The sequence below is a fragment of the Balaenoptera musculus genome, chromosome 18 (assembly GCF_009873245.2).
Source record: "Balaenoptera musculus isolate JJ_BM4_2016_0621 chromosome 18, mBalMus1.pri.v3, whole genome shotgun sequence".
NCBI lineage: Eukaryota > Metazoa > Chordata > Mammalia > Artiodactyla > Balaenopteridae > Balaenoptera > Balaenoptera musculus.
Window position 1 is genome coordinate 9,693,761 of NC_045802.1, and position 27,598 is coordinate 9,721,358.

The following is a 27,598-nucleotide window of genomic DNA, read 5'->3' on the forward strand; positions in this document are numbered from 1 at the left end:
TGAAACAATACAGTATTATTCTCAGAGGGCTACCATGCCAAATTCCTTCTAATTTATTTTTTTGATGGTATGCGCTGTAAGTTCTCTGTCTCTCAAGGTATCAGAAATAAAGTACAATCAGGGTATCTTATGAGAGAGTTTGTCTGCTCTGGCTCAGAAACATGTTTGCTTCTGTCCCAGACTCTTTGATCTGATTCTTACTGCCAGTCTTCATTCCTCCGTATCTGTTTATTGAATACTTACTCTGCACCAGACATTTTGCTAGAATCTGAGAATAGAGAGATAAGAGACCTAGCCAATGCCTTCAGAAGACCTACAATCTAGACACTTAAATTCAATATAATATGGTTCAGGTCTTTGATAGAGGCCAGCTGTGGAGACACATGGAATGGACATTTAAGGGTCGGGAGAGGGAAGATGTCAGGGAAGACTTCCTGGAGATGGTGATGTCTGGGCTGAGTTTTGAAGGGGGGTGAGGCTGGAGGGACTGGGAGTAGGTAAAACATGAGAGACCTACACCTATTAAAGCAGGGAAGCCTAGGGGATTTCAGAATTTCACATAGGATTCAGTGTGCCTAGGATTTGGGATTTGAGGCAGAGCCCGTAGGGCAGGTTAGAGAACAATGAGGCAGGGGTTAATTAAATCAAGGCTTTCAACTAACCATCCTGAACAGTTCAAGCAGGGCCTGCCTTGGGTTATTTCCTTTTTTGATTTTAAGGGTTTTTTCTTCCCTCTAAAGCAATACATGTGTATGGTAGGAAATGAAAAAAATATATAGATAAGCACAATGAGGACAATTATACCACCCACAAAACGTTCCAGTTATAAATCCTTCCAGATCTTAATGTACATATTTTTGTTTAATAAAAATGCTATTAAATTCTGCTTATTGCTTTATAACCTGCTTTTTTGTTCAGTTAGTATTTTAGAAACATTTTTCACATGTTAATAGACATTCTTCTATATTATTTATAGTGTTTGAATAGTAGTATATCTTTAGTCATACCATAATGTATTAAAACATGCATATATGGGTGTAAATGTATTTGAATAGTGGACATTTCAGTTGTTTTCAATATTTTGCTATTAGAAATAGTATTTAGATGACCATTCTTGCTTATACCCTTAATTGTTTCCCAGAGTCCTTGTCAATAGCTTTTAAAATTCTCAGTCTTAAGATAACAACCTTACAAGATTAACATACTTGGAATAATTAGAAGGCAGTGCAAAACCGTACATAACCATCTCCCTATTAATCATCCTAAGTGGTTGCAACATCCTAAATGGTGACTTTTGTAAACCTAGCATCATAGTATTTGATTACTCACATCTACCATCAGAAAATGGAATGAACTCATGAGGAGGTGATGAAGCGGAGTTCAGTTCAGTGTAACAGACAATGGGGCCTTCGTGTTCCAGGGAGGGCCTGAGGGACTCCTCAAGGAGCATAGCTGGGAGGGAGGCGTCATCACCTGCAGTAAGTGATGTCAGAGAAGTAAGTGATATAAGGGCTCAGTGTGGCAGGTCGGGGTGGGAGTGGGGCAGGGAACTTCCTGGAGAAGATGCCACACATGGGATGACCACCAATTAGACTTCCATGGAGAGCAGTCAAACAGCAGATCCAGTGAGGCGTTTTGAAGTGGGGTGTGTGGTTAAGCCAGATGATATCTAAGATGCTTTCCATGTGCGTCAAAGTCCTCCAGAGAAACAGAACCGACAGGATACACAGAGTTATACGGAAAGAGATTTACTAGGAGGGATTGGCTCATGCGGTTATGGAGACTGAGAAGTCCCACAATCTGTTGTGTGCAAGCTGGAGGTTCAGGAAACCCAGTGGCGTAGTTCAAGTACAAACCTGAAGGCCCGCGGACCAGGGGAGGCAATGGTGAAAGTCCTGGTCTGAGTCCAAAGGTCTGAGAACCAGGAGTGCCAACATCCAAAGGCAGGAGAAGATGGATGTCCCAGCTCGGTCAGAGAGCAAGTTCACCCTTCCTTCCCTTTAGGCCCTCATTGGATTGGATGATGCCCACCGCCGTATTGGAGAGAGCAATCTTTTTTACTCAGTTGACTAATTCAAACGCTAATCTCTTCCAGAAAAACCCTTAGCGTTTGTTAAGTGGAGCACAGTGTGCCCGAGATGAGCCTTGGTTTAATAATTGATCAAAGAGAAATTAAGGGGACTTCCCTGGTGACGCAGTGGTTAAGAATCCACCTGCCATTGCAGGGGACATGGGTTCGATCCCTGGCTGGGAAGATCCCACAAGCCACGGAGCAGCTAAGCCCCTGCACCACAACTACTGAGCCTGCGCTTTAGAGCCCGCGAGCCACAGCTGCTGAGCCCACGTACCACAACTACTGAAGCCTGCACATGTACAGCCCATGCTCTGCAACAAGAGAAGCCACCGCAATGAGAAGCCCGTGTGCCACAACGAAGAGTAGCCCCAACTCGCCGCAGCTAGAGAAAAGCCTGTGCGCAGCAACGAAGACCCAACGCAGCCAAAAATTAAAATTAAAATTAAAAAAATTAAAAAAGAGAAATTGAAGCAGAGAAGTCTGTCACTCACAGGTCCTGGAGGAAGTACATAGCGTGCCTTAAGGGACCACATGGGGTGGTTAAGGGAGAGCACAGAGAGAGGGAGAGAGACAGAACCCCAGACTCATGCCTTTAATAGGGTCCATGTGTGAGTGCTTTGGGGTTCCTGGGCCGGATTGGTCAATTCAAGCCAAAAGAGGGGTTTTGGTAAGCCCCACAGGGGTCTTATGTAAGGGGTGCATAAGGCATATAGATTCTGGGAGGCAGGGGAGACCTGTTGATCACAGGGGCTATTGGGGAAGTCATCTCAGGAACTTACATTTGTTTGTGATTGTGGGCTGCTATCTAGGCAGGGCATGCGCTTGCATGAGGGTCTAGTGTCAGTTTAAGTTCCCTGTAGGACACATAGTTAAACAAAATGGATGCCGAGGCAGAACACCATGAAGTAGCTTAGTTAAACTCTTGACAAATGCTTTACCAGCCATGTGGGGGGTCCCTCAGTCCAGTCAGGCGACACATAAAACTAATCATCACACTTTCCAGTGCTACAAATTTATACTGTACTTCTCTAAAATAATTGACCACTTGAAAAACACTTTCACTTATATCATATTTAATCCTTGCAATGTCCCTGAAGGAGAATAGATGCTATTCCCATTTGTTCAAAGAAGTACCTGAGGCTCACACTGGTAACAGAGGATTTGGAATCCAAACTTGAGATTCTTCTAATCCAAACTCCAGGTCGTATCACTATATCACATCGATGCTACGGCTGAATTCCTTAGCAGGTGGCGTTTCCTTTACCTGCTGTGTTTTTCTTTTTGTTCTGTTGAGCCTTCAGGGAGAGAAGGAATAAGCATTCATGGAGACCCTACCATGTAGACCCTACCAGGTAGAAACTCTGTTAGGTGTTTTGTGTAAAGTGTCTCATTTAATCCTCATTACAGCCCTGTGAGAGACAGGAAAGTTAGTTTTCCCTGCCCTGGTTAAGTTATGTGGTCAAAGGCACACACAAAAAAGTGATGGAGCAGGAATTTTATCTGATATCAAACACCATGTGTGCACTTCCCTATAGCCAAGGTCATTCGTTTCCTTGCCAGACCTCCTCTGAGCCATGTCAAAGTACTCAAGGTTAGAAGAGTGGCCTGTGATTGTAGACAGTTCTACTGTATGGCTCTGACTTCAGCTACCTGCAAAACTGACCCATATCAGGAAGTTCTTGGTTGCTCCCACTTCTCCCTGGCCTCCTGACTCCCCCATCTTAGTGCTTGTCCTGTAGAGGTATGTCTGTTAGGGTTAGGTCATGACTATCCGCAGGCTTCAAATCAGCCAAATTAGGAAAGTCCTCTAGTCTAACCTCGTGAGTACTACAGCCTGGATTTCCCCTTTTCTTTTCTGTTTAACTGTTAACTGGTGAGATTGCTTGTCAATGGGGAAGGGAGAGATAGGGTGGTGAAGGTGAGGAAGATAGAGAAGGGTGGGGCACATCACAAATCCAGCAGCATAGCACAATCAAGCCCCAGTTTCTTGAATCACATGGGCAAAGGCCACTATTCTTATGATCAATATTTTATTCTCCATTTCCTTCCTAGCATGTAGATAGCTGCTTTAGGTCATGAAAAAAACACATTCCGTGAAATGAAACATAGTAGATGTTTACTAAGAAACTAAAAATGACAGACATGCACTATTTGATTCCATTGAAATATTTGGCTGAACTCGTAAGAATGGTGATGAGGCCATTCTTGGACACCTGCACTGAAATGAACCAAGAGCAGAATATTAAGGAACAAGGAAGAGGATGTTTGGCATAGGAGTGCAAGAGCTTCTTCAGGCCCAGGGAGTGGAATGAAAACTGGCACAATCATTGGGAGAATGTGAGTCAAACAGAGAATTAGAATGGAATTTTCCAAGAGAATATATTAGGAGAGCAAAAGGCTGATAAACAGCTTTTGCATTTGGAGAAAAACAGGGGGAGTAAATCAGGAATTCAAAAGTAAAGAAAAACCTAATTCAAGTAAGGGAGGAAAAAAAAACACTATTCTTTGTAAATAGAGAGGAGACAAATGAAAATAAGATATCAGAAGTCAGCAAGATTTTATGGGAGTCTGAAGTTGATTTAATGGAAGCAAAGCCCATTTCATTGCTGTAGGAAACCCCCAGCTGAGTTGCTGACTCACTGTGGACATCTGATCTCTTCAGAGCTGCATTTAGGTGTTTTTGCTCTTGACTTGTATCTTGTACCCTGCGGGGGTTGGCAGGAAGCCAGCCGTGTCCCAGAGTACTGGATGGTGGGCCAAGATTAGATATCGGAGTTGGTTCTTTATTGCGCTGATTCTTCTTAGAGAAGAACAAAGATTGTGAGAACATGTGTTAGAATTTTTGTTATGAGACATGAATACAAAATATTAAATTGACTCCAACAATTTAAGTCAACTTGAAAACTCCCGGTCTCTTAGGATAAAAAAATATAATCCTATTTAGAAATTCCTGGTGTAATCACAGATGCGGAATTGGCTCTTTTCACGAAGGCTATTAATTAAAAAGTACATAATCCAAAGTCATTTAAGTAGTAAGATATTATAACAAATTCTTATTTCATTAACTTTTCAAAGTATGAATAATAAGTACATATTCAACACAAGAAATTCACATTTTTCCACTGGCTGCTGAAAAACAGTGGAAATGATTCCAGTTATGGTTGCAGCTCACTGTGGGCTGACTTACCTCTGGAATTATTTATTGGTTCCAGGTGACTTTTACATTGTGGGGTTAGTCATTAGGTTAGACTTGATGAGAAACAGATACAACTAGAAATGGGGATTCAAATACATGTTGTATTTCTGCTCACAATCAGAGATAAATTCACCATGGTTTTTCTCTTTATAGGCTCATGCCAAAATCTGGCATCTCTACAATACTTCTTTCCGCCCCACTCAGGGAGGCCAGGTGTCCATTGCCCTGAGCTCCCACTGGATCAGTCCTCGAAGAATGACTGAACATAGCATCAAAGAATGTCAGAAATCTCTTGACTTTGTCCTAGGCTGGTTTGCCAAACCCATATTTATTGATGGGGACTATCCTGAGAGCATGAAGAATAACCTTTCATCTCTTCTGCCTGATTTTACTGAATCTGAGAAAAAGTTCATCAAGGGAACAGCCGACTTTTTTGCTCTTTCCTTTGGACCAACCTTGAGTTTTCAACTGTTGGACCCTCAGATGAAGTTCCGTCAGTTGGAATCTCCCAGCCTGAGGCAACTCCTTTCCTGGATTGACCTTGAGTATAACCACCCTCAAATATTTATTGTGGAAAATGGCTGGTTTGTTTCAGGGACCACCAAGAGAGATGATGCCAAATATATGTATTACCTCAAAAAATTCATAATGGAAACCTTAAAAGGTAGGATTGTGGATAAAATCCTAATTTCCTTCCAGAATCCACTGGAAAAACAATCTTTAAGATGATCTTAATAAACTGTGAATTTATAGTTTTTAATCAGAATGTAGAAATTCATTTTGGCAATAGTAGGAATGCATTTATGTAACACCTTTCTCATTTGGGACCTTGAGGAACTTGAATTAATTTTTTAAACTCGTTTCGTAAATGAGAAACTGGGTTATAATGTTTAAAATTACTAGACTTTCAGAGTTAGTACTCTAGATTTTTTAGATTATATTAAAGATTAAGTAAATCCCAAGATATCTAGATCCCTGTACACATTTTTTGGTTCAGATTGCTTGTACTGAATAAAACACTTTGTATTAAAAAAAAAAAAAGGAATATCAATATTTTCTGAAGAAAAGAGTAAGTAGTCCATGCCTTTGAAGACTTAATTCATTTACTGCATCAGGCACAAAGATAGGTGCTTAGGATAGAAAGTAGAACAAGATATCTTGGCCCAAAGAGCACCCACTAGAAATAAGGGAAATTCAGATAAAAACATACTGGAGATAAGCCTATTTGTGAAGACATTTACTAATATTTGTAGAGTTATCTAGGTTCTCTTAGAGACTTTCATCAGTGAGAAGGGTCATCAGTTTACCAAACAATAAGCATTATACTTACTGAAGTAGTAAAACCCTCAAATGCTCTTGAATCATGAGACGAGTGCCCATCACAGGGTCACGTTGCTCTTGTCCTCTTTCCTTTGCAGCCATCAGGCTGGACGGGGTGGATGTCATCGGGTACACAGCGTGGTCCCTCATGGATGGCTTCGAGTGGCACAGAGGCTACAGCATCAGACGTGGACTCTTCTACGTCGACTTTCTAAGCCAGGATAAGAAGTTGTTGCCAAAGTCTTCAGCCTTGTTCTACCAGAAGCTGATAGAGAAAAATGGCTTCCCTCCTTTACCTGAAAATCAACCCCTAGAAGGGACATTTCCCTGTGACTTTGCTTGGGGAATTGTTGACAACTACATTCAAGTAAGTCAGCTGACAAAACCAATCCGCAGTCTCACCAAGCCCTATCACTAGTAAGTAGTACTTCCTTATTAGGTTGTCATGGCACATTGTCCATTCCTCAGGCCAAACATGGTTCCTTAGTGAGCACATTAAAGGCACCATTTGGAACGCTGCACTCTTCTCTCCAAAAATCTTTCTAGCTTCATCTTTCACTTTAAATCAGCTCCAAGGGGAACAGATTAAAAATATATCCATCTTTAAGATCTGATAGGATAGTGAAAGATAAAACACTCTCTTTTAATACCATGGTTTTCAACCCCTTTTAAAGTAGTTGTTGAGTTCTTCCATAAACAAGATATAAAACAGAACTCCACATTATCTGAGATCTCGGTGGAGCTGCTGAGATTGAAGCAGGAGCATTAGGCAGAGCCCTCCTGAGCCATAACTGTGGAAACCCCAAGCTTGTGGAAATACCTCCAGAAAGAAAAACCCTTGCTCAGTGATTCACTGATCGGAATGCCATTTCGAGCAACAGTTTTTGAATTGCAGTGGTAAGGAAGTTCTTCAAAATGGTCAACCAAGATTTATTGAGCATCTGCTATGTAGTTAGCCCTCAATATTATTTTTAATTTTTCCAACTTTAAAAGAATCTGTTTTCTAGAGTTTGAATACTTTAGTGAGCACTTACTGGATGCTTAGTGTGTACAAAGCCCTGTGTTAATTGCTGGGGGGAGGGGGCTCGGTTGAGGGGAGTACACACTAAGATGAGTAAGATACGACCCCTACTTTCAAAGGAGTCTACTGAAGAAAAATGATGGGTCGCAAATAGTTTGACAGTGTGAACAGAGCATGGTGGTAAGTGAGCAGGGTGGGGAGGGAGTGGAGGTGTTGCTGAACAGAGTCCGTGTGTGAAAATAGAGACCAAGACGGAGACAAAGTTTAGTATCCACAGACAAGCAAAGGGTTTAGCATGTTGGGTGCTTCTAGCCAATTCACTGGTTCTGCTGGGGAGGAAAAATAACTTTCCCTCTACCCTTCTGAGTTCTTAACTGAGACCCCTGTAATAAGAGATAGATTAACATGAGGAGAACAAACAGAAGTTTATTAGTATGTTTACCTCGTGTGTACATGGGAGATGCTCTGAGGAAGATGAGTAACTCCCCAAGGTGGCTTAGAGCTCAGGCTTAAATACCATCTTAATAGGAAAAGGGGGAAAGTACATGATTTTTAGGAAAGATGAATGGGCCCTTAAAAGAATAGATGGGTGCTATGATAGTTTGTGACAAAGTTTGCCTGCATGTGATGTTGGCTTTGAATATCCTCCCCTGTGATAAATCTTCCCTGCTTGGTGAAACTCCCACAAAGGGATTTATGACAATCCTTTTGAGTTCCTTTTGGAGGATCTGTCTCTAGGCAGATAAGAGGAGTTCAGAGAAAGCCTTTCCCTTGCATTTGCTATTTTTCAAGTACCTGCAGCTCACAATTATCAATATACTGACGGGGCATTTTTGGGGTGGCATGCTCTGAACACCTACAGTCATATTTTGGGGCAGCATATTCTGTTACCTTTCAGTTCGAAAGAGGTATTTGGAAGAATGCTTGGATCTGAGGGAAGGCCTTCTAGTTGAAACGGGTTGCTGTTGTTTTGGTAAATATCAAATTGAAATCTTTGATATATGGGGGAATAAATCAACACCTGGTGGCGCAGTGGTTAAGACTCCATGCTCCCAATGCAGGGGGCCCAGGTTCCATCCCTGGTCAGGGAACTAGATCCCACATGCATGCCGCAACTAAGAGTTCACATGCCGCAACTGTGGAGCCGGCTAGCCGCAACTAAGGAGCTCACCTGCCACCGTGCAACCAAATAAATAAATAATTAAGAAAAAATTTTTTTAAATCAACACCATCCTTAATACTTTTTTTGCCGAGTTGTATTATTCTTACATCTTATTCAGACCTCCAGTTAGTTTTAGGGACAGTCTCGACTTCAGTGCCTTCCTTACATTTAAAAGGCATCCAATGAGGACACAGGGAGGGGGAAGAGTAAGCTGGGACGAAGTGAGAGAGTGGCATGGACATATATACACTACCAAATGTAAAATAGATAGCTAGTGGGAAGCAGCCACATAGCACAGGGAAATCAGCTTGGTGCTTTGTGACCACCTAGAGGGGTGGGATAGGGAGGGTGGGAGGGAGACGCAAGAGGGAAGGGATATGGGGATATATGTGTATGTATAGCTGATTCACTTTGTGATATAGCAGAAACTAACACACCATTGGAAAGCAGTTATACTCCAATAAAGATGTTAAAAAAAAAAAAAGGCATCCAAGGAACGCTGTGTTTGCAAGGATATCTGAGCCCAGTAGCTTGTCTTCCTGGCTCCGGGTTTTCCTCCCTCCTCCATCTCCCCTTCTCCCTCAGCCCACTGCTATTTGGAACCTCCCCATCCTAATTTCTCCTGCAGTGGGATCCACAGTGGGGGTTCAAGTAGGATCTGAAGCGGCAGAAGTGGTGCTAGTGATGGAGGAGGGAAGGAGGAGGGAAGGAAAGGGGGAAGGCCACTCCCTAGTGCATCCTGGTTGGTCCCTGGTCCTTTCTCTACCTCTTGACCTTCTTCTGAGCCCTGCTTCTTGCTGGGCCCTGGGACCCTAGTCACTGAGGGCTCGTGCTCTGTCCCATCTCTGACAGCAGCCCAGCCAGGGCGGGTAATTCCCAGCTTTGTCTTTTGAGAAGAGAAGGCTCCGCCAGTGTTTCTGTGCAGATGGTATGAACTCAGGGAGCAGTGGGGACATTTGTGGGGAGCCCTTTCACTCCTGCTTTGTTCCCATCCAGGGACTGTGTCTGCCTTGGGAACTGGTCAGTGGTGAGAACGTTTTAAGAGTACATGTTACTTCTTCCAGAGAGAACTCTGACCAGAGGCGACAAGTACGGCAGGCAGCGAAGAGGAAGGGAGATAGGGAGAGAATTCCTTTTTCTGCTCCCTAGAGGCAGTTGTTTAGACTTTGATCTAATGCCAGCCACTCATCAGCCCTGGAGCTTTGCCCTCAGGCTGCACAGCTCAGGGCCCCTGCTACCTTCACCTAGCCGAGCCGCCTGGCCCGCTCCCTGCTGACCCAGCCAGACGCAGACCCTCTGCAGACCGCAGCTCCTCTAGAAGCTCTCTAGTGGGAAAAGGCTGCAACTGCTCTTTTATTCTTTCTGCTTTTCACCTGGAGCATTGTACTACTGTGGCGGCTCTCTTCCCAAGCTAACTTCCTAACTGACAAAGTAAAAACAAGTTTTTTGTTAGGGCAGTTCTGATGAGTGTATGGGTAAGTTTTAATTTACAAGCAGGTCTCATACTTTTAATGCATTAAAAGTGAATTTTTAAAAAATTTTATTTTACTTTATTTTTTTTGTCGTTCAATCGATATTTATTAAGTACCTACCACTATGCTCAGACCAGGGAATAGTGAGACAAATACACTTAGGTGCCTACCTCCGTTCAAATACACAGGCTGGTGAGAAAAACAGCAAGACCCATCATGGTGTCTTTAGCTGGCAATACTTTTTTTTTTTTTTAAACATCTTTATTGGAGTATAATTTCTTTACAATGGTGTGTTAGTTTCTGCTTTATAACGAAGTGAATCAGCTATACATATACACATATCCCCATATCTCCTCCCTCTTGCGTCTCCCTCCCACCCTCCCTATCCCACCCCTCTAGGTGGTCACAAAGCACGAGCTGATCTCCCTGTGCTATGTGGCTGCTTCCCACTAGCTATCTATTTTACATTTGGTAGTGTATATATGTCCATGCCACTCTCTCACTTCGTCCCAGCTTACCCTTCCCCCTCCCCATGTCCTCAAGTACATTCTCTACATATAAGTGAATTTCAAACCATTGAAATTTATCTTTTCACTCCTGGCTAGTATTTCAAACTCCCAGTATGAATGAGGCATGCATTTCACCTGAAAAGCTTTAAAAATAACATCTCATTAACACCACCTGTCTGAAGTCTGATCTTAGGCTTGTTCACATAGATTGTCATTGTCCTTGGGCCTAATTTCCCAGCCAAGAGGTTTGTTTTCCCATAACCACTAATGCTCATAGCTCATAAATACAAAACCTGCTATGTACTGGGGACGTAGAGCTTTTTTAACATTGGCCACTGTTAGGGGAACATTTCTTCCATAATATACTGAATACATACATTATAACCTTCTGAAAGGTTCAGCTTTATTATTTCTTTTTTTTAATTAAGAAATAAGTCAATACATCGGTGGAGATTATATAGAATTTTGCCTGAACACCCATTTATAAATGTCCTGTATTTTTAAGAAATAGAGTATAAATAGAAATTATACCCTAGTCTCTCATGTTTGTTTTCAGATGGACTGAATAAAAGCTGTTGTTCTGGAACAATTATGGTAGAAAAGTTACGAATTTTGTCAACTCAGAGCTCTGTAAAAATAATCCAAATAATTCCTTAAAGCTATGAACACTTTCACTTCCAAAGAGTATGCAAATATTTTCTCTTGCAAAGCTGAGGAAACATGATTTGTGGGTGCATCACAGTGGAAAAATACTTCTGACAGCATTCCCACAGCATTAGAGGAAATGCATGTGTGGGTGATCTACAAGGGACAATTCTCCAGAAAAAGCAATTTCCCTCTGACACGGCTGTATTTTATTACTTTCCTTTATAAGCACAGCACTGACCCCTCTAGAGAAACAGAAGCTCATTTGCAACAGGCCTGAAAAATGCAAGGAAACCTCTGCTAGAGATTCAAAACCGGAGTTTGACCCCAGCTTTTATATAGAGGGTCAAACCGAGGAACCAATTCTAACAGGATTATTTCTGAGGAGAAAACTGGCTTTGGTGGCGGGTCCTTGGGATGAACTGTCAGTTTCCATTCCTGCCATGGCTGGCACGTGGAGGAAGGATTTTGTGATTTTGATTTTGCAATTTGTCCACTTTCCTAAATACATGTTTTCATTTTGAAGGCTTGTAAATCAGAGATTGAGAACCATTATTGTCATGATCGTCACAGAAAAATAATTTAGAAATTTTTAAAAAGTTATGTTAAAATATCTCATTATGGGTGGATGACAGAATTGTTTTCCACATTCTCTATCACTTTCTACCATCAGTCAGAATGAGTTTGCTAAATTCTGTTATGGACACTAATGCCAATAAAAGGCAACCGTTATGCTTATTTTCCACGTCCTTCACCTAGAGCAAACCTCCATTTAGAACGTGATTTTAAGAAGCACAATTTAATCTTAAATATCATTTCATTTTCTGACTCTCAGGTTTTAAGCTTTATTATTTTTTTGTCTAGTTTTTTTTTTTTTTTAATTTGAAAGTCTCGTATCATCAGTGATTTCTTACACTAAAAGAAAAACGTCCAAAATACTCTACTTGCTTAACGCAGACCAGAGGTGTGTGAGGATTATTGTTTGTCATCTGACGTGACCCCAAAAATTCAGATTTTTTTTTTAACATTAAAGTAACAGTTCCAGAGTTACAGAGAACTATGGGTAAAACAAATGTGCACCCATCAAAGGGGAATATTTTCTTCTCCAAGAACTTCCTATTTATGAAAAAATAGTTTAAAAATTCAGCTAGGAAGGTTTCTGTTTTTACCTATTTTGCTGGCTGGTTTTGTCAAAAGAACTGCATTGAATGACTTTCCAGGACCGTCCAGGTGAGGCTAACGGTTACTCTCCTCCTGCCAGGTGGACACCACTCTGTCTCAGTTTACCGACCCCAGCGTTTACCTGTGGGATGTCCACCACAGTAAAAGGCTTATTAAGGTGGACGGGGTTGTGACCAAGAAGAGGAAATCCTATTGCGTTGACTTCGCCGCCATCCGGCCCCAGATCGCCTTACTCCAGGAAATGCATGTGTCGCATTTCCACTTCTCCCTGGACTGGGCGCTGATCCTGCCGCTGGGGAACCAGTCCCAGGTCAACCGCACGGTCCTGCGCTACTATCGCTGCGTGGCCAGCGAGCTCGTGCGCGCCAACATCACCCCGGTGGTGGCCCTGTGGCGCCCCGCCGCCCCGCACCAGGGACTGCCGCCACCCCTGGCCCGGCACGGCGCCTGGGAGAACCCTCACACCGCCCTGGCTTTTGCGGAGTACGCCAGCCTGTGCTTTCAAGACCTCGGCCACCACGTCAAGTTCTGGATCACGATGAACGAGCCGTCCACGCGGAACATGACGTATAGCGCGGGGCACCACCTCCTGAAGGCCCACGCGTTGGCCTGGCGCGTGTACGATGAGAAGTTTAGGCGCTCTCAGAAGGGTAAAATATCCATCGCCCTGCAGGCGGATTGGATAGAACCAGCCTGCCCTCTCTCCCCAAAAGACCAGGAAGTGGCCGAGCGAGTTTTGCAATTTGACATTGGCTGGCTGGCCGAGCCCATTTTCGGCTCCGGGGATTATCCACGCGTGATGAGGGCCTGGCTGAACCAGAGAAACAATTTCCTCCTGCCTTATTTCACTGACGAGGAAAAAAAGCTAATCCGGGGTTCCTTTGACTTTTTGGCTTTAAGCCATTACACCACCATCCTTGTAGACTGGGAAAAAGAAGATCCAGTAAAATATAATGATTACCTGGCAGTGCAAGAAATGACCGACATCACCTGGCTCAACTCCCCAAGTCAGGTGGCCGTGGTGCCCTGGGGGTTACGCAAGGTACTGAACTGGCTGAAGTCCAAGTACGGAGACCTCCCCATGTATATAATCTCCAACGGCATCGACGATGATCCGCACGCAGCCGAAGACAATCTGAGGGTGTATTACATGAAGAATTATGTAAACGAAGCTCTGAAAGGTAAGGAGTCCCCGAAACAGCGGTCTCTTGAGGGTTAAGTCACCTGAGAGAGAGCCTGATACCTGATAGAAACTCTCAAACATATACACACACACTATCACCTTCAGAGAAAGTGCTATCTATTCCTTGACACACTGAAAAAGTCCAAGTGCTAGCTAGTATTTTCCCCAGGTATAAAGGAGTTTGGCTAAAAGAGGAAGATGGAATATCCCTCGCACCTACTCTGGGTGGAATAAACCCTGGACTATCTTGTCCTCCATATCAGATGGCTTCACAGCAGCCTTGACTGCTTCACGTACTTAAAGATTTAACCCAAGTGCATCATAGTAGGCTTAATTATGTAAAACCTACTATGTTAAATGTACCTCTTTGTCTTCGGATAAAAGAAGGCTTTTCTGATTAAATCTAATTAAATCTGAAGCTTTATTAAATGGTATTGACATTTTTGCTGATGCGCCAGGGCTGTGTAAAAGCAAAGTGTTGTGTGCAAAATATTTTCATAACTTTTCTCCTGTCCTTTTGTTTTTCTAGCCTATATATTGGATGGTATCAATCTTTGTGGATACTTTGCTTATTCATTTAATGATCGCACAGCTCCGAAGTTTGGCCTGTATCGTTATGCTGCAAATCAGTTTGAGCCCAAACCATCCATGAAACATTACAGGAAAATTATTGACAACAATGGCTTCCCAGGTCCCAAAACTCTGGGAAGATTTTGTCCAGAAGAATTCACCCTGTGTACAGAGTGCAGCTTTTTTCATACCCGAAAGTCTTTACTGGCTTTCATAGCTTTTCTATTTTTTGCTTTTATTATTTCTCTTTCTCTTATTTTTTACTACTCTAAGAGAGGCAGAAGAAGTTACAAATAGTCTTGATATTTTTCTTATTCACTTATTTGAAATAATTGTACACACACAGCAGCTGTTAACCATTTGTACTTCTCAGTGTTGTGAAACTGTAGATTTCATATATCTGACTTCTAGAAGACCTTTTTGTGGCATTTGACAGAGCTTTTGAAATGAGCATAAGTGATTGTAAAATACTGAATAATATGAATAGTGCCTGGATTTGTTCTTTTTGGCAGGGGGGTGTTAAAAAGAATGCTGGCAGGGGCTATCATTTCTGCAGCACATTCTATAACAAAAGCATGAGAAATGGGAACCATTCTGTAACATTTTTACAGAAATTGAATGACAAGATTAAGAATATTGTTTGTCTGTGTCCATTGCTATATGCAATGTTTATTGTGAAGTCATATTGCAAGTATTGGAATCAAAAGTTAAGTCCCAAGTAACCATATTTTTTTTTTTTTTTTTTTTTTAATTTACAAAGGCTCTACTGAGTCAGTTTTTATTTTTAATTTTTTTTTTTTAATTTATTTATGGCTGTGTTGGGTCCTCGTTTCTGTGCGAGGGCTCTCTCCAGTTGCGGCAAGTGGGGGCCACTCTTCATCGCGGTGCGCAGGCCTCTCACCATCGCGGCCTCCCCCGCTGCGGAGCACAGGCTCCAGACGCGCAGGCTCAGCAATTGTGGCTCACGGGCCCAGCCGCTCCGCGGCATGTGGGATCCTCCCAGACCAGGGCCCGAACCCGTGTCCCCTGCATTGGCAGGCAGACTCCCAACCACTGCGCCACCAGGGAAGCCCCCAAGTAACCATATCTTAACTGCCATGATAGGCCTAATGGTCTCTGCTGAACCAAGTTTCCCTTGAAAAAGAAGATGGCAGAATATAGAAGACAAAGGGCCCTAGGCTGGAATGTTCCTTTTAAAGCAGTGTTTCTATCAAATACTGTTATATTAATTTACATATCTGGTTAATGATAGGCTTAGCAGAACAAATGACAGAACTCTATATTTTATGTAAGTATAAAATATATTTTTTTATATTTCGAGGCACTCTCTAAACTCCAGGTCCTTGAGGGCTTTGTGTCCCTGTCGAGGGCCTGCACACATGGACTTTCACTAAATGTGTGCAGAAAAATATGCATGAATTATGCAATATTAGGCCCTTAAAGAAGCATAAACCGACTGTGAAATGCATTATACTACAGTGGTTGGAGGGGGCGGAAAGGAGGAAAAAGTACTTGTTATGAGCAACATTGTGATTAATTTTATTATAAACTCTTTTATTTAGAGCAGACCTTGGAATGAATGAGGTGACCTTTTCTGAGAGGATAAGAACGAAATAATAACTTATTTTATGAGGAGTGACTCCACTTTCTGTTCTTTAGAATATGCCAAAATTTCTTTGAATTGAGTTTTAAAAATTCTTAGTAGGTTCAAAAGCATTTGGTCTAATAACCCTGGAAGATTTGTTTCTGTAATTGCTGAGGTCCATTTTATATTTTTGCTGCTACTTCTGTGGAGCTAGCTTTGAATGAGTTTTGCTTCGAACTTTTATACAGAAACATGCTATGGATTTTTAGAAAGGGCTAATTAGGTCTTATCCTTCAAAGCCCCTTAAATAAGTCTTGCTGATTTTCAGACAGGGAAGTCTGTTGCACTGGAGTTGGGGATTATCCTAATGTTTGTTTTACAGATAAGCCAAAATTATATCAGGCAAGATAAATCAATATCATGTCTGGCATAACTAATCTTGCTGACACAGGGTTCTAGTGAATAAAAAAAAAAAAAAACTGTACTGTATCATGTATCATCTTTAGAGGTGGTATGATTTTTTTCCATGAAAGATAAGCTTTTGGTGGTACTCTTAAAAATTGGACTTATTGTTAAAATCGCAAACTAGAGAATAATAGTTTATTTTATGTATATATTTTTCTGATTATAATAGTAATATATGCTCATTGTAAAAAATTTAAAGACACAGAAACTGTATATAAAGAAAAAAATTACCTGTAATTTCACCGCCTTGAGGTAGCCACTATTAACATAGTGTATGTATTTTATTTTACATAGAGTCAGATCATATTGTAAATAGTTATGTGTCTTTATTAATTTTCATTGTGTGCATTTCCTTTGTCAGTCTTCAAAGGCATGATTTTTGATAGCTGTAGAGTAATTCCACTATATGAATTTATCATAACTTATTTAATGATTCCTATTTGTTGGACTAGTTTCTTATTGTTAATTACCGTTAAATAATGGATTTTGTTTAAAACTAATTTTCTTGCTACGGCATTTAATTTCCTTGAGTGTGGAGAGAAGTAATTCTGTCCCTTGATAAAGAATTGTAATAAATCTACCTGAAACTTTTTCTTACATCACCAAATAACTAGATAAATTTCTTAATTATTTTTTTCTTTCGGGTTGATTAAACCACCTAGAATATGATCTGAGTGGTGAAGAAAGGGATCTGAAAGCAGGAGTGAAGTTCGAGGCTGGAAGACGGTAGGGGCGGGGAGGGTGCCCCAAGCTAATCCCTATGTTTGAGCTGAGAGGGAATTTCAGACACTGAAAGAGACAGGAGACGCCAAAGAACCAAAGAGAAATGACACTTCAGCATCATTCAGCAAAGTTATCAGGTGAGCATCACGCTAACTTTGAGTCCCCGTAGACCTTAGGGGGAGGTCGGTGGCTCGCCCCAAGCGGGAAGGGGGAGTGGGCGGGGCGCCGCTCAGATGAGGCTGGGAACCGGGAGGCAGCAGGAGGTGCTAGAAGGGCTTTCTGGTCCATTGGGGATGGAATCCTCATTTCTTAACTGGCTTCTCAGGGCATTACTTCTTCCATTGACGCTTTACTTTCATGAATTCTGAGTTTTTCACCATGTTACATATATTTTTTAAAATATAGAGACCATTCCCTTGGAAGTCCTACATCTCAATACCTTTTGGGGCCAGCTCTGCAGCGGCATTAAGTGGTAAGCCGTGGTCCTCAAGGCCTCTGGGCTAATTTCTGCCATATTTGTGTTTGCTCTACATTCCAGGTTCCTTCCTTTGAACCTGGGGTTGGGGAGTGGGGGGGGAGGAGAGGTGGGGTGGGTTGTGCACTTATGCCCCATTAATTTTGCTTTAGTTTGGAAGGATGGTTTTTCATATTCATTTAAGGACATTTTTCATTTTATTTTTGGACTTCCACAGATAGTAATTAGAATCTACTAATGCCTTGGAAACATTTCTTTTTATTATTTATTATAATGCCATCCAACAGAGATATAATGCAAGCCACATATTTTAAATTTTCTAGTAGTCACATTAAAAAAATAAAAGGCATAGAAAATAAAGCTTGATACTATACAGTATTTTATTTTTCCCAACATATCCAAAATATTATAATTTCAGTATGCAATCAATGTAAAAATGATCGAGAGTTTTACATACTTTTTTGGGCTACTAAGTCTTAGAAGTCTGGTGTGTGTTGTACATGAAGCACACATCTTGTGCTCAATTTGGACTGTACACTGTAAGTAGCTACATGTGGGCAATGGCTACTCTATTGGATAGTGCCGGTCTATAAAGAGAGACTTGCTCTGCTACGTAAATTAGCGCATTATTAAGCTATCCAAAGTATTTAACGAATTAGAAGAATAAACTTTTTTTCAAGAATCTTCTAAGGTCTATAATCCAAAGAAATCATTGGCATGTAAATTTACCATTAAACTAAAACTACTGATTAAAACACATATTTTAAAGACTCTTGTGTGGATGGAAGAATTCTGCAATTCTGAATATCGTAATTCAGGTGCTGGAATTAAACTGATTTTCTTTTTACATAGTCTATAATCCAGTCTTTTCTCTAATTCAACTTGCCCCTTTCTGAATTAATAGAGCAATTATTATATTGTTCTATAGCATCTCCATTTAATATTTAATATTGAACAACGCTCCTGAAAATTTCAGCCTGGGAAGGAAAATATTAATTTGGATGACCAGGAACCAATCTTGACAGGTGGGCCTGGTGCTAGAGGGGAAAACAGAAGCCATGGCTGTTTTGTTTTGTTTTGAGTATTTAGCCCAGTGTCCCATGCAAAATATTGTTCAATAAAGGTCGATTAGTTCAATAAATGTGGGAAGGAATGATGGAGTTAATGAATGAACAGAATTAGCTCACCGACACCACCTTTGTCCAGAGACTGATTTAATAGGGACCATCTGTCAAGAATCAGAAACTGCTATGTATTAGATGCCACACAGCTCAATTCTTTGTATTCAGAGGAGGGAATGATGACTTACATGTAATAACCTTTGATAACCTGTCTTTCTAGGTGTCAAGGCAGTAAACTGCTGTCCTATCCTCATCTGTAGACTACTCACTAGGTGAGAGTATTATTAACTCTTTTCCTCATTATTCACAATGTCCCTCAACTAGTCAGTAATCCTTTTGTTTGCAAGACTTGTTACTGGGTTAAGTTCTTTATCTGCAAATAAAAACACGGAACTTATCTAGAAGGAATCCCTTTATGTCATCTCCAAATACTTATAATTTCCTAGAACATGTAGCTTTCTACTTAGACCTATTGCCTTTTTCAATTTTCATAACCATTAAATACTGTTAGAGTATTGTCTGTCATAGTTCATTTCCTGGACCGTTTTTGTTTCATACATTTGTGGTAAATACCCATTGTTTGATATCCAAGAGAAAGAGGTCAAGAAAAACCACAAGGAACCTTGAGTAAAGTGCAAATGCCAATAACTACTGTGACAGGACACCTAAAATATGGTGAAATCCCATTTCACGACATGATTGCTACACACCAGCAGAGACTTGGTGACTGATATTCAGCCCCTTTTTTGATCCAATAGGTTAGAGAAGAAAAACATTTCAACCTACATATTAATGGATTCAGAAGGGCTTAGGAAAAAGAGTCAGCAAGACCCATGTTCAAAAAGTTGCTGAGCCTCAGTTTCCTCATCTGTGAAACGGGAGTAACATAGTAAGTATTCAATAAATAAAGCACCTACCCTAGAAGTATTTTTTTTCCAGACTGATATCACTTACTCTTAACGTGCATGTGATTTCTTGTTAATCAGATTTTTAGAGCTCAGTAACATAAAACCAGGGCCTATTACAGTCAAATAATTCACCCAGAAGCCCTTTAGTTATTTTATTTGTGGCTTTGAATATACATCTTCATAGAACGTCCTTGGTAAAACCAAACCAACAAACAAAAAATCAACCCCCACATGTACTTAATCGTATCAATACTAGAGTATTTTCTTGGATTCCAATTTTACAAATGTTGGATTGATAGAATCCTGAAGATAATTTGGCAAGAGGTGTTTCTATATCAGTGTGTTGTACCATCTGCTCTTTTAAAATAATCTAATGACACAGGCAAAACACTGAAATTTGTGTATTTGTTATTGGTAAATAACTGAAGGCCCATTAAGTAAATTTTTATGTGATTCAAAAATCTTTGGTAGAGTTTCTGATTTTGGTAGAATCTTCAATATGCTTATTTATGGTAAAACTAATTAATTTTAAATGAGCTTATTTATATGATATAAATTATTTGCAACTGAAACATTGCCCCTTAATAAACTGCTGGAATAAGCTGACATGTTTTTCTTTTTTAAAGTCTCAGTTGATTAGTTTGTAAAATTCTGGTTTTTTTTCAATATTGTAGCAGTTGTCTAATTATGGCCCTAAGCATAAATGTTGCCTACGGCATTTCAGCCTGTTTTGATCTCCAAATGCATGTGAATCAAAGCTTTAGCTAATTTAGTTTTAAGTTATTAGACTGCAAGTTCTATAGTGTTTCAAGGCCAAGCTGTTGCATTTAAGACATGAAGGCTTTATAACTTTTTTTTTTCCTCTTTAAATTATGGGTATTATGAGTCTCTGGTAAGTAGCCCAAAGGCTTCAAGACAAAACATTTCAATGAACAGGGACAGTAGTGGTAAGCCACGGAGCAGTGAAATGGAGATATAATTAGAGCTAAAGATTGACGGGTCAGGTGAAAATATTCCATTAGTAAAGGACAACACGATAAAGAATGAACCAGATTTTCATCCAAATTCGTACCATTCTAAAATGTCCTTATTTTTTTTGTGCCTGTCATGGATCTATCAAGCCAGCAAAACAAACACAGTGGGGGTTACTGAGCCATCAGACTGACAAGATCAGAGCAGCAAGCTTCCCGCAGTGCTGGGGACTCAGTGGCAGTGGTTCATAGACACGAAGGGCTGAGATGAGGGAAGCCTGGAAGCACGTGAAAGCCTTGCAGTTCTGGGGAGAGCCCGTGGTGGGGCAGGGCCTCAGAATTGAGGGGTGTGATTTCAAAATGCAGATGACCAGGCCTTTTCTTTCAGTCGCCACTCTCTGAAGTGCCCTTGGGGAGAGGGCTTCAGTCGCCACTCTCTGAAGTGCCCTTGGGGAGAGGGCTGCAGCACCTGAGGTTTGGCAAGGGGGCTCCCACAAGACATTCTGACAGGTGTTCATTGACAGCCATGGGGTTACATGGAAGAGTGTGGTCAAGGCCAGATTCAGTGGGTGCAAGAAGGTGAGGAAGATCGAAGGACAAGAGGACAGAACCAGAACCTGGAATGTCAGAATTCAAGATGAAGCATTTTCGGTTTGTATCAGGAGGGCTGTGTGGAGAAGCAATGCCATTAGAGGTGATGATGTCTAGAGAATGTTAGTCCAGGGTACGGAGAAGGGCATTTACAAGGAGGCTGGAAAGTCTGGGAACAATTCGGGGCTTACGAGAGTGGGCCCAGTGGAGGAGGGGAGGGATGCAAAACGTAGATGAAAATTGTGAGAGAGGCATTAAGGTGTGTCCAGAAAGCCAGAACATTCCTAAGATGAGGAACAGGAGCAGGTGAATGAAAGGCTCTGGGGAGCAAGGATTATGCCGGCTCCTCAACGTGGGGACCGAGGCCTCAGTTGTGGAAGGGAAGGGCTCTACCACAGTGTCGGCAGCCCCAAACCAGACTGGGATTTTCTGATTTCTAGGTCTGCTCTCAAATTTGCTTTATAACCTGGAGCAAGTCACCAAGGCCGCGGAGTCTTATTGTTCTTGTCTGTAGAGAGATGGAGTTAATCAAGACCAGTAGGTTTTAACCTTGGTTACACATTAGAGTCATGTGGGAGCTTTTAAAAATCCCCAGACTGATTAAATCAGATTCTCTTGGGGTGGGATCCAGGCAGTGGTAATTTTTAAAGCTCCCAGGTGATTACCATGGGAAGCAGAAATCTCTGAGCTTGAGGATATCTTAATAGAACCTCCAAAAAGCAAAAACAAAAACAGAACAAAACAACAGCATCTCTCCAACTTTATTTTTTATTTTTATTTATTTTTTAATAGTAAGGAAGACCTTATTAAAGACAAATGACTAGGGGTCATGACTGTTACAATAGGGGATTGAGATTGGACTACATAAAGAGGCCAGGGTGTCATAGCCATCAAGCAAAGCAAGGAGGATCAGGAATTTTGGAATTATCAGACCAGGAATTTAAAACAACTATGATTAATATGCTAAGGACTCTAGTGGAGAAAAAAGACAGCACACAAGGACAGATGGGCAATGTAAGCAGAGAGATGGAACTCCTAAGAAGGAACCAAAAAGAAATGCTAGAAATCAAAAGCACTGTAACAGAAATGAAGAGTGCCTCTGATGGGCTATAAGCCCATCTACAAGTCTACTTATAAAGTAAACTGGACACGGTTAAGGAAAGAATCTAAAAAGATGATACAAATGATGCTTGCTCTGTCTCTTCAAATTGTTTTTTTTAGATTTAATTTTTATTTTATCTTGGGGTGTAGTTGATTTACAATGTTGTGTTAGTTTCAGGTGTACAGCAGAGTGGTTCAGTTATACATATACATACACATATATCCATTCTTTTTCAGGTTCTTTTCCCATATATGTTATTACAGAATATTGAGTAGTCTCCTATGCTATGCAGTAGGTCATTGTTGATTATCTATTCTATATATAGTAGTGTGTATATGTTAATCCCAAACTATATCCATCCCTCAAACAACCGTAGAGGAGCCTCCTCTCCAACACCTGTTAAGCTAGTTAGTAAGAATCCCAAACTCCTAATTTATTCCTCCCCTGGCTTCCCCTTTGGTAACCATACTTTTGTTTTCAAAGTCTGTGAGTCTGTTTTGTAAATAAGTTCATTTGTATCATCTTTTTAGATTCCACATATAAGTGATATCATATGATATCTGTCTTTCTCTGTCTGACTTAGTTCACTTAGTATGATAATCTTTAGGTCCATCCACATTGCTGAAAATGGCATTATTACATTCTTTTTATGGCTGAGTAATATTCCATTGTATATATGTTCCATATCTTCTTTATCCATTCCTCTGTCAATGGACATTTAGGTTGCTTCCATGTCTTGGCTATTGCAAATAGTGCTGCAGTGAAGATTGGGGTGCATGTATCTTTTCAAATTATTTTAAGTTTAATTAGGTCCCATTTGTTTGTTTTTGTTTTTATTTTCATTACTGTAGGAGGTGGATCCAAAAAGATATTGCTGCAATTGATGTCAAAGAGTCTTCTGCCTGTGTTTTCCTCTAAGAGTTTTATAGTACCCAGTCTTACATTTAGGTCTTTAATCCATTTTGAGTTTATTTTTGTATGTGGTGTTAGAGAATGTTCTAATTTCATTCTTTTGCATGTAGCTGTCCAGTTTTTCCAGCACCACTTATTGAAGAGGCTGTCTTTTCTCCATTGTATATTCTTGCCTCCTTTGTCATAGAGTAATTGACCATAGATGTGTGGGTTTATTTCTGGACTTCCTATCCTAGTCCATTGATCTATATTTCTGTTTTTGTGCCAGTAACATACTGTTTTGATTGCTGTAACTTTGTAGTATAGTTTGAAGTCAAGGAGCCTGATTCCTCCAGCTCTGTTTTTCTTTCTCAGGCTTGCTTTGGATATTTGGGGTCTTTTGTGTTTCCATACAAATTAAAAAAAAAAATTTGTTCTAGTTCTGTGAAAAATGCCACTGGTAATTTGATAGGCATTGCATTGAATCTGTAGATTGCCTTGGGCAGTATGCTTATTTTGACATTATTGATTCTTCCAATCCAAGAACATGGTATATCTTTCCATATGTTTGTGTCATCTCTGATTTCTTTCATTAACATCTTGTAGTTTTCAGAGTACAGGTCTTTTGCCTCCTTAGGTAGGTTATTGATAATTCCAAAATTCCAAAATCCCTTCCATGTCTGGTTCTGATGCTTGCTCTGTCTTTTCAAATTATGTTTTTTGCCTTTTGGTAGATCTTGTAATTTTTTCTTGGTAACTGGACATGCTGTACTGGGTAAAAGAAACTGCTGTAACTAGGTCTTTAGTAATGGGAGGGTGAGGTGTGGGGGAACAGGAAGCATTCTCTAGCCTATGGTTAGGTCTCAGTCTTTCAGTGAGTCTGTGCCTTTGGGCTGTGAACTTCATAGCATTCCTCAGTTTTTTCTCCTATCTTAGGTGGGACAGGATGGATAGCATGAGATGGAGTTGGGTATTTCCATTCTCCCTTGTGGAAAGCTAGAACTGACTGGATTTGGGTATTTCCCTTCCCCCAGGTCAGATAGGCTCTGATAATATCCGAGTAAGTTAGGCTCTGTTCAACTAGTTTCTCCTGAGGGCAGGTTTTTTAAGAACAGAGTGCTCTGGCATATTTCAAAATAGTTTCTTTTCTCTGATGACTGGGTTCCCCTGGAGTTTTTAACTCTCAGAGTTGTCCACACTGAGCCTCTGGCAATTCATGAATTACATTTCAGGTTTTCCTCCCTGGCACTGATTCCTGAGGTGGTTTCCATTCATGAGTCTCTACTTGGGTAAGCCCCAACTCCCTATATTTGTCTGTTTCTCCAGTTGAGGGCAGCAGTTTGCCCTGTGTCCTACCCTCTCTTATGGATCCAAGAAGAATTGTTGATTTTTCAGTCTGTTCAGCTTTTTACTCATTGTTAGGATGAAGTGATGACTTCCTGCCCATCACTGCTAAATAGAGAAAGAAAGGGAAGAGTCAATGAAACGCTGTAGTGCTTAGAAAGCAAACTGTGGGGCTACTTTCAACCCAACTGCAATACAGTTGCAAAATATAATCTCTAACAGCTCAGCAATCTCTCCAGCTCTGGCAGTGAAGCACAAATCTATGAAGTCCACCAAGGATCATAACTGTTTATATGATGGGCTTTTGAACAGTTGGATCTGGTACTCTTCAACATCAACCTAAAAGGCTGGACAACATCATCATGATTCACCATCATGATTTTATTAAAGTGAAGTGGAAACAGTATATATTTGATGCATGTAAAGATGACTTGCACTGTTGTTTTTGAAAGTCATTAAGAATATCGTGTTAACACAGGAATTCGTAATTTTGTTCACAACATTTTGTATTATGAATGACAAGTGAGTGTTTTATTTCTGGATACAATTACACAATGACGAAATCATCATAAAACGACTTTGCAAACAGTGAGTGTTCTCAGTGCATTCATGCTGGATGTCTCTTGTTGGATGTCTCTCTAGCCTTCAACCAGATATATCTGAAGAGGAATATTCATTATCTTTTCCTTCAAAGGAGCCCTTCCTCTGTTTCCTTAATTTTCTTCAGTCAGCCCTTGGAGACATTCAGGCATGAAATTCTATGGGGTTTTTTCGTTCTGATATTTCTAGCATCCATGCTTCATTTGGATACTTGCTGCTATTGTTTTCTTTGAACCTTTCACTTTGATTTTTCCAGTAATCCTTAAATGGTTTCCTGGCGTGTGTCCATTCTGTACATCAAGTGCCATTTTGATTCGGTCGCTTCTTTCTTCAAATACATTTAATGTGTGTCCCTACTCCCCACAATCAGCTGACATTTGCTCTCAAGTCTCCCTTCTCATGTCCTCTGGGCTGTTCACCCTCAACCTCACTGAACGTTAGAATCAGCAACTACTACCTCTTACCGGGACTTGTGTGATTGTCTAATCGCTTCCATTAGATTCTAAAGTGCTCTGAGGAAGGGACCTCATCTTATTTGTCTTGTTATTCCCTAGAATCTATATTAATTGCTTAAGAAACATTTCTTGTGTGAATAAATGCTTAATGAAACGCATTATAGATGCGTTCTCTAAAAAGAGTTCACTCTTTTTTTCCAGTTACCAAGGCTCAGTTGAACTCATTACCTGGAGTTTTGCTAGTCAGACTTCTCTTTAGCAATGTTTATGACGATAATTGGTGTTCATAGTGATTACCCGAGGGCTGTACAAAATCTTGAAATATCTTCTCAGTTATTTAAAAGAAGATCATATTAAGATGTTTATTTCTAGTTAACAGATTCTTTGTATGCATCATCATGGATTATCCATTTGAAAATAATTAAAATACAATTAAAAATCACAATAATATCACACTGAACACTAATCTTCCTTTGACTATTAGTGCATTCAAAAATAATTAGCACGCACTTAATATGTGCACGTTAATAGAATTATTAAGTAGGATGTTCTATTTTAGTTAGGTTACGTATATTGGAAATGCCTTGTGCATCAATTGTGCTAGCTAATGGTTTACTGTAATAGGCACACAGTGTGATATCTAATCAATTTTTTCAGTAAACAGAGGATGGCTCTTTAAAATAGTATATGTTAGACAGCAGTTACTGACGTTTACCTATGAAGCAAAATTCTATAAATCAAATCCAGTTCTTGGATATTCCTTTTAGGGTATCTTAGAGCAGCTTGGCGTCCCGATTTAGTGGTGTCTTTGGTCTCTGCTTCTGGACTTTGAGCAATGGTATGTCAGCAGCACTTTTCCCCACGTCTGCTCAGTGTCGGGCAGATGCAGTTGTAAGAATGCAGATTCTACTAGATGCTTTAACCTGGGGTTCTCATGCCTGGTTGTGCATTGGAATCACCTGGGGAGTTTTAAAAACCACTGATGCCTGGCCCCATTTGCAGGGGTTCCAGCTTAATTGGTCTGGGATGTCGCCCTGCATCTCTTACATTGCCTCAGTGCCCAGTGGGTGGGCCTTCCAGCCTCTCCCAGGTGACCCTGGCCCCTGGGGTCCAGAAACACTCTCTCCTTTGTCCTGTAGCTCAGAGGAGGCCATGGATGCCTGCTGTTGCTACTCGCTAGCTTTCCTCTCCATCCCCTGTTGGCTTCTCAGCTCTTCCAAGGCCCCTGGAACCAACTCTTTGCATGACGTTCCCTCTGCTGTAAAATCTCAAAGTGGTTCTTCTTTTCCTTGTGCAGGTTTTTATGGGACCTTGACTAAGACAGCTGGCAGTGAAAGGTGAATTAAGCACCGTATGGGGCAGCCTTAAACAGCCAGCCCTAGTGCTGGCTGGGAGGTCAGAAGAGGCTCATCAAGTGGAGGGGGAGGGTGGGAAGGATGCAGGCATGGTGGCCGTTTCCAGAGGCCACTCGTTCAGCCGTAGAGACACCTGCAGATCGTCTATAACACAAATCTCATGGGAGAATCGAATGAAATGTTTTAATTTCATCTTTTTGATGATTTAATTTCCTTGTAATAGGTCACACTTTTATAAAGTCCATCAGGTTTTTTTACTTGATGCCTATCTATTGGTATATAGGGTTGATTAATCAAACCTGATTACCCTTTTAGTACATACTGGTAAAGCTGAAAACACTTAATTGTGAATTTCTTTTTAAATTCAGAATTCCTTTTTACCAAACCCTGCTGTTGGCTTATGCTTCAAATTCATGACCAAACATCAGGTGTTGGAAAAGCCTCATCCCAGTTAAAAAAAAAACTGACTCCAGAAAATGTCTGTTCTTTGTCTTGTGTGGGTAAGAGGAGATGCTCTGTTCTATATTACTTATGAGTGTTGTCGCGTTGGAGCTTTGCTGACAGCTGCCATGTAACCCAGAGGAGCAATCCCAGACATCAGACAAAAGCCATGTGTGTTTGTTGGTTGTATACATGGACACTCAAAGCCTGCTTTCAAGTAAGCACAGGACAGCTCCC

General features: G+C 40.8%; 1 protein-coding gene and 1 long non-coding RNA gene across 5 annotated transcripts in view; both read left to right on the top strand.

Moving 5' to 3' along the window:
* KL (klotho) overlaps positions 1-14,823 on the top strand; it is a 45,249-nt gene extending 30,426 nt beyond the window's left edge. Inside the window, 4 exon segments of the mRNA XM_036832088.1 lie at positions 5,424-5,934; positions 6,689-6,957; positions 12,661-13,762; positions 14,294-14,823. Of these exon segments, the coding sequence (XP_036687983.1) occupies positions 5,424-5,934; positions 6,689-6,957; positions 12,661-13,762; positions 14,294-14,631 (2,220 nt within the window). The 3' untranslated portion in view covers positions 14,632-14,823.
* Positions 14,824-15,416: 593 nt separating this feature from the next.
* LOC118884438 overlaps positions 15,417-27,598 on the top strand; it is a 65,881-nt gene continuing 53,699 nt past the window's right edge. For all 4 annotated transcript variants that reach the window (XR_005017276.1, XR_005017277.1, XR_005017278.1 and 1 more), the window contains exons 1-5: positions 15,417-17,244; positions 17,513-17,579; positions 18,924-18,975; positions 19,462-19,592; positions 21,010-21,233. This is a non-coding gene — a long non-coding RNA (uncharacterized LOC118884438). The remainder of the gene's footprint in view (positions 17,245-17,512; positions 17,580-18,923; positions 18,976-19,461; positions 19,593-21,009; positions 21,234-27,598) is intronic.